The 7,500-nt window shown below is 57.4% G+C and overlaps 1 protein-coding gene and 1 long non-coding RNA gene across 13 annotated transcripts in view; one reads left to right on the top strand and one right to left on the bottom strand.

Annotated features, from left to right (window-relative positions):
* LOC147023770 (uncharacterized) overlaps positions 1-7,500 on the top strand; it is a 94,790-nt gene that overhangs the window by 14,894 nt on the left and 72,396 nt on the right. The window lies entirely within an intron of this gene.
* Positions 1-7,500, bottom strand: part of PMEPA1 (prostate transmembrane protein, androgen induced 1) — a 282,083-nt gene that overhangs the window by 1,118 nt on the left and 273,465 nt on the right. For 10 of the 11 annotated variants that reach the window (XM_085889548.1, XM_085889546.1, XM_085889549.1 and 7 more), the window contains 2 exons: positions 6,794-6,850; positions 1-487 (listed from right to left, as the gene is read on the bottom strand). The exon at positions 1-487 is cut by the window's left edge and continues 1,118 nt beyond it. In XM_085889548.1, the coding sequence (XP_085745674.1) occupies positions 1-487; positions 6,794-6,850 (544 nt within the window). The remainder of the gene's footprint in view (positions 488-6,793; positions 6,851-7,500) is intronic. The other variant, XM_085889551.1, reaches the window with a different exon arrangement.

Below are 7,500 nucleotides of genomic sequence, written 5' to 3' on the forward strand. Positions count from 1 at the left end.
TGAGCTCTGACGGCATCGACCCAGAGGTGTGCACCACGGCTGAGTCTCCATGGTCGGAGACCGGCCGCCGTGTCCCAAAAACCTCGTTGTAGCTGGGCGGTGGCGGCCCGTCCAACCGCCCTTGCACCTGACGTACCGTCGCAGAGACGCCCGCGTGGCTGCTGGGTGGGCACGGTCCAGCAGGGCCAGTTGCCAGCAGGTAATCACTGTCATAGACTGTGCGATTGGGTGGGGCACGCACAGACTCTCTATTGATCTCTTGCTGCTGTTCAGGTGGTCGCAGCTGCATAGTGCATGGGCCTTGATATGGTGGTGGTTCTTCACCATCTGAAAGAGAGATACTGGGAGGTAGGTCGATTTCCTCCTGGCTGTAAGGATAAAGAGGACGGTGTGGAGGGCGGCGGAACGGATCCCGGGAAGGCGTCCGAATACACGGCGGTCGATCACGTTGTTGGTGCTGCTGATGCTGATGTGAAGGGCACATAAGCTGGGGATGGGGAAGAGGTCACAAAATCAATGTTGGGTGGGGGGTGGAAATCATAATGTCAAAACTTTTGCGATCATGAAAAAAGTTATGATGATGAATAGGATTCAAGGAAAGCATGTAAAAGAATAGTGGAAAAGGGGCTGAAAAGAAGACAACACCCAAAAATCACCTTTCATATTTACATTTCGTAAAGAGCACATGACAAACCAAATGGTTAGCCCAGAAATAAAGCAGAGCTAGTTTTAAAATTTGTATGTTGAGGAAGCCAACAGAGTGAAGTCCACTAATCAGGTCGGCTGCTCAAAAGTTTGACATGGGACGATGCAACTCATTATTTATGACGATCCTCGAATTTAATCTCACATAAGAGCCATAATCGTGATAAAGTAGAACAATTTTAGTCGATTATTTTATTCAGGAAGCACCCTCGTGGATGTAGTGACCTGAAAATGAAATTAAAGGCAAAAAGTACGAAGTTTGTGGAAGAATGAAGAAGTGTTCTGCATTTGCACAGTTTGGCAAAACGAGTGATCATTACATTAGTTATGTTACGAATGGGGTCTTTATTTTGCAGCAAATAAGCAGAAGTTCAGGAATGCTTAACATCATTTTGAAAACGAGGTAGAATCGGCAAAGAAAGCCCTTTGAAAGTGACAGCTCCATCTCTATGCCTCTCACTTAGCTGGCCACCTTTGGCAGCCAATTATCCAGGTACAACAGGCAGCAAGTTTTTGTCCCTGGTCATCCACTGACTGCAGAGCACCTCATGAAAGCGGCTGCGACACACTCGTTTCCTCTTTTAACACTTTTGGCAACAGTTTGGCATTTTTTTAAACAGTTGAGATTATGATTGTGGGTTAGGGGCGAATGGAGCAATTTCACATAATGTTTGGGGCTGATTGAGGTTTGGGGAGTTGTATCTTCCTTTCGTTTTGCAGAAAATAGCGAAAAAGGTGCATTGATGTGAACTTAATAGTACTTTGCTTCATCCCCGCAAATGGGCTGAGAATCACACATGCAGTGGCTGACAAAAGTATTCAACCCCCACCAATAATGCCACATTTAGCTGAATTACGATTCATGCAGAAACAATTTCTCCAAATGAACGTTTTTTTTTTATTCATAACTGGAGAGATCAAACGAAACACCGTTATAGTTGAAGGAGGTTACATGTCAGGATTATCTGTAAAAACACATGCAGAAATCAAAATTCATTGGTTGTAAAAGTCATAAATATGTGGAAAAATTATGGGCCCAGACTGGGAATCAAACCCAGGTCCTGCAGCAAACCGTACCAGTGCTTTGCCATCTGAGCTATTTGGATGACCCACTGGCTGAACAATGCAATTCTTCCACATATACAGTACAAGTGCCACTCTCTTTCTTCCACTGCTTCCAGGGCACTGGGTCGCCCAGATAACAGAGCACTGGTACGGTTTTCCAGAGGACCTGGGTTTGATTCCCAATCTGTGCCTGTAATTTTTCCACATATATTTATGATTGTTCTATCCTGTTCATTTCTCAGTTATAAAAGTATTCAGCCCCTTCGGTCAGTACTCGGTGGAAGCATCTTTTGCAGCAATGACTGCTATGAGCCTTTTTTGGTAGGTCTCTACCATCTTTGCACAGTGAGATGGTGAAATCTTTGCCCATTCTTCACGTAAAACTTGCTCCAGTTCTGCCAAGTTTGATGGGGATCGTCGATGGACTGCAATGTTCAATTGGGTTCAGTTTAGGACTTTGGGCCACTCAAGAACAATTATTTTCTTCTTCTTCTTCAGCCACTCCAGTGTGGCTTTAACTTTGTGCTTCGGATCATTGTCCTGCTGAAATGTGAATCTCCGACCCAGTTTTAGATTAATGGCTGACTCAAGCAGGTTTTCATCAAGGATTCTCATGGACTTTGCACCATCATTTGTCTCATATCTTGACAAGCTTGCCAGTCCCAGCTGATGAAAATCAGCCCCATAACATGATGCTGCCACCACTATGCTTGACAGTTGGGATGGTGTTGACTTGGTGATGTGCAATGTTTGGGTTGTGCCAAACGTAACGCTTTGAATTTAGACCAAAAGTTCAATTTTTGCCTCGTCTGACCACAAAACCTTTCTCCACATGCCTGCAGTGTCACTAAGATGCTTTTTGACAAACTCCATAAAAGCTTTAAGATGTGACTTTTTCAGTAATGGCTTTTTTCTTGCCATCTGTCCATAGAAGCCAACTTTGTGAAGGGAACGGGATGTTGTTGATCGATGAACACTGACCCACATGTCGGGCAAAGAGCCTTGCAGATCTTACAAAGTCATTGTTGGTATTACAGTGACATCCTGAACCAGTTTCCTGTTTGCCTGAATGCTGAGTTTGGATCAGTGACCTGATCTGGATAGTCTGGTTGGTATTATCCATCTTCCACTTCTTCATAATGGATTTCACTACGTATACTCAAACGGATGAGTGATTTTGAAATCTTCTTATAACCCTCTCCTGAATGGTGCTTCACAACCACTTTATGCCGACTTCTTTGGAAAGCTCCTTGGTCTTCATGTTTGCCTCGTTGGTTGACCAAGTGAGTTTCACCTTAAAACTCCTGAGATACGTGGTGGAGCTTAAATTTTACCACTAATTACATACATGTGAAACCTATTACGCATTTTTTAACCTTTCAAACAAATAATTTGCTCCTGAAGTGATTTTGGGTTAATTAGGGAAAGGGATTTTTAATACTTGCATAACTGAGAATCATCAGATTTTCTCTGTTAAACGAACTTATTCGCGTTTTATCTACATTTTTTTAAATCGCTTTTTCACTTTGGAGTTCCTTGTGAAAACTATATATACATTGTTTGATTTGAAAGCTTCATGAAATAAGCTCAGGTAAAATGTGAGAATTTGGAAGGGGGGGTGAATACTTTTGCAGGTCACTTGATATATATATATATATATAATTTTATGACTTGGGTAACTAATGCAAGTACAATTGTTAAATAATGCTATATATGCATTTTGACATGAACGGACAAAATTATTTCAAGCATGCCAGGCGAAACAATGTGGAGGGGGAGATGTAAATGCTGTTAGACTCCAAGCGATGCAACAACTCCAGCAGGAATGAAGAAGTACTGCAGATTGTTGAACAGGTCGTTAGTTATCCGGACACAGAAGACAGTTTTGTTGATCCGACTGACCTTTACAAACATTGTGTATGGGACTGCACCATTTGGAATACACAAATGCACTTAACAGTGACTTCATTTAAAAGACGTCATGGAATAGGTTATAGCACGTTTAAACTGAAAAACTAGAAAAGGAATTATCGGACAAGTACATGGCACATGACTTGAAGGGACGAGTGCAGTTGGACCGCACGAGTGTGAGAGGAGGGGCGCGGCTCGACGGGACGGGCGCGAGGGGCGCGGCTCGACGGGACGGGCGCGAGGGGCGCCGCTCGACGGGACGGGCGCGAGGGGCGCCGCTCGACGGGACGGGCGCGAGGGGCGCCGCTCGACGGGACGGGCGCGAGGGGCGCCGCTCGACGGGACGGGCGCGAGGGGCGCCGCTCGACGGGACGGGCGCGAGGGGCGCGGCTCGACGGGACGGGCGCGAGGGGCGCGGCTCGACGGGACGGGCGCGAGGGGCGCGGCTCGACGGGACGGGCGCGAGGGGCGCGGCTCGACGGGACGGGCGCGAGGGGCGCGGCTCGACGGGACGGGCGCGAGGGGCGCGGCTCGACGGGACGGGCGCGAGGGGCGCCGCTCGACGGGACGGGCGCGAGGGGCGCCGCTCGACGGGACGGGCGCGAGGGGCGCCGCTCGACGGGACGGGCGCGAGGGGCGCGGCTCGACGGGACGGGCGCGAGGGGCGCGGCTCGACGGGACGGGCGCGAGGGGCGCGGCTCGACGGGACGGGCGCGAGGGGCGCGGCTCGACGGGACGGGCGCGAGGGGCGCGGCTCGACGGGACGGGCGCGAGGGGCGCGGCTCGACGGGACGGGCGCGAGGGCGCGGCTCGACGGGACGGGCGCGAGGGGCGCGGCTCGACGGGACGGGCGCGAGGGGCGCGGCTCGACGGGACGGGCGCGAGGGGCGCGGCTCGACGGGACGGGCGCGAGGGGCGCGGCTCGACGGGACGGGCGCGAGGGGCGCGGCTCGACGGGACGGGCGCGAGGGGCGCGGCTCGACGGGACGGGCGCGAGGGGCGCGGCTCGACGGGACGGGCGCGAGGGGCGCGGCTCGACGGGACGGGCGCGAGGGGCGCGGCTCGACGCGAGGGGCGCGGCTCGACGCGAGGGGCGCGGCTCGACGGGCGCGGCTCGACGGGACGGGCGCGGCTCGACGGGACGGGCGCGGCTCGACGGGACGGGCGCGGCTCGACGGGACGGGCGCGAGGGGCGCGGCTCGACGGGACGGGCGCGAGGGGCGCGGCTCGACGGGACGGGCGCGAGGGGCGCGGCTCGACGGGACGGGCGCGAGGGGCGCGGCTCGACGGGACGGGCGCGAGGGGCGCGGCTCGACGGGACGGGCGCGAGGGGCGCGGCTCGACGGGACGGGCGCGAGGGGCGCGGCTCGACGGGACGGGCGCGAGGGGCGCGGCTCGACGGGACGGGCGCGAGGGGCGCGGCTCGACGGGACGGGCGCGAGGGGCGCGGCTCGACGGGACGGGCGCGAGGGGCGCGGCTCGACGCGAGGGGCGCGGCTCGACGCGAGGGGCGCGGCTCGACGGGACGGGCGCGAGGGGCGCGGCTCGACGGGACGGGCGCGAGGGGCGCGGCTCGACTCGACGGGCGCGGCTCGACGGGACGGGCGCGAGGGGCGCGGCTCGACGGGACGGGCGCGAGGGGCGCGGCTCGACGGGACGGGCGCGAGGGGCGCGGCTCGACGGGACTGGCGCGAGGGGCGCGGCTCGACGGGACTGGCGCGAGGGGCGCGGCTCGACGGGACGGGCGCGAGGGGCGCGGCTCGACGGGACGGGCGCGAGGGGCGCGGCTCGACGGGACGGGCGCGAGGGGCGCGGCTCGACGCGAGGGGCGCGGCTCGACGGGACGGGCGCGAGGGGCGCGGCTCGACTCGACGGGCGCGGCTCGACGGGACGGGCGCGAGGGGCGCGGCTCGACGGGACGGGCGCGAGGGGCGCGGCTCGACGGGACGGGCGCGAGGGGCGCGGCTCGACTCGACGGGCGCGGCTCGACGGGACGGGCGCGAGGGGCGCGGCTCGACGGGACGGGCGCGAGGGGCGCGGCTCGACGGGACGGGCGCGAGGGGCGCGGCTCGACGGGACGGGCGCGAGGGGCGCGGCTCGACGGGACGGGCGCGAGGGGCGCGGCTCGACGGGACGGGCGCGAGGGGCGCGGCTCGACGGGACGGGCGCGAGGGGCGCGGCTCGACGGGACGGGCGCGAGGGGCGCGGCTCGACGGGACGGGCGCGAGGGGCGCGGCTCGACGGGAAGGGCGCGAGGGGCGCGGCTCGACGGGACGGGCGCGAGGGGCGCGGCTCGACGGGACGGGCGCGAGGGGCGCGGCTCGACGGGACGGGCGCGAGGGGCGCGGCTCGACGGGACGGGCGCGAGGGGCGCGGCTCGACGGGACGGGCGCGAGGGGCGCGGCTCGACGGGACGGGCGCGATGGGCGCGGCTCGACGGGACGGGCGCGAGGGGCGCGGCTCGACGGGACGGGCGCGAGGGGCGCGGCTCGACGGGACGTGCGCGAGGGGCGCGGCTCGACGGGACGGGCGCGAGGCTCGACGGGACGGTGCGAGGGGCGCGGCTCGACGGAACCGGCGCGAGGCTCGACGGGACGGGTGCGAGGGGTGCAGCTCTATGGGACGGGCGCAAGGCTCGACGGGACGAGTACAAGGGGCGCGAGGAGCATTGCTTCACGGTCCAGGCACGAGGAGCGCGGCTCGAAGGGATGGGTGCGAGGGGTGTGGCTCGACGGGACGGGTGTGAGGAGCGCGGCTCGACGGTATGGGCACGAGGGACGTGGCTCGACAGGACGGGCCCAAGGGGCACGGCTCGATGGGATAAGTGACTCGACAGGACGAGCGCGAGGGGAAGAGAGCGAGGAATGCGGCTCGAGGGGATGAGTGTGAGGCGCGCGGTTCGATGGGACGAATGAGGTCCAAAGGAACAGGCACGAGGACCGACGGGGCAGGCATGAAACATGAGGGCAGACAGGATCACACGCAGTTCGATGACATAATATTTGGTTAAATTTTGGAGAAACAGCAACGCAATAGTGTGGTGACATCGAGTAAAAAATGGGAGGATAGAGAGTAGTTGAAGAATAAGTTGGTTGGAGTCTGGTGCGTGTACCTGCACGGTGCTGTGCTGCATCGGGTCTGGACTATCTGAGCCACAAAACCGGCGACCCTGTGGACATGCAAGATGGGAGAAGGGACCCGGGAAAGGGGGCGAATGACCATCATTAGGTTTACCCACATGTGTCCAGTGTCCAGGTTTTCATGAATGTTGATATTTGTTTGTATTCATAAACAATGACCAGGAAGAGCTTAACATACATCACATGTAGCAGCAAATCAGGAATCACAAATGTATTTTTATACTAATTAAAAGCGCATGAAGGGCCAATTGATGAGGGTGTTCCTTTATGTACAATCGCTCCCTTATACACATGGTACAATCAGCTATTTGAACCTGGGATCTCAATCATGAAGTTCAGTGCTTAAATCGGAACGTCAAAGGGGTGAAGCCTCATTGAAAAGAAAAGGTTTCTTGGCTGGCTTGTAAAAAAGAAAGTTTACGTTAGCTTCTTCTCTACTGAAGGAAAAATTGACACTCGATATCACCAACAAAGATGGACCTATGTTATGGAGTACGATATCACCTATGTTATGTGGCCAATTTTTCTCAGTGGAACCTTTCACGAACGTAATACAGGTGTTGTTATTTTGAACAGAAGCCTCGATTGGGTAAACTCGGTGTACTCTCCTACATGTCATTGCTGAAAATTTCAGACACTTCGGGCTTGATCGGGACAAGGCTAAACTAATGCATAACGG

This window comes from Eptatretus burgeri, chromosome 7, assembly GCF_056783735.1.
Source record: "Eptatretus burgeri isolate ZD-2024b chromosome 7, Ebu_testis_v1, whole genome shotgun sequence".
NCBI classification, from domain to species: domain Eukaryota; kingdom Metazoa; phylum Chordata; class Myxini; order Myxiniformes; family Myxinidae; genus Eptatretus; species Eptatretus burgeri.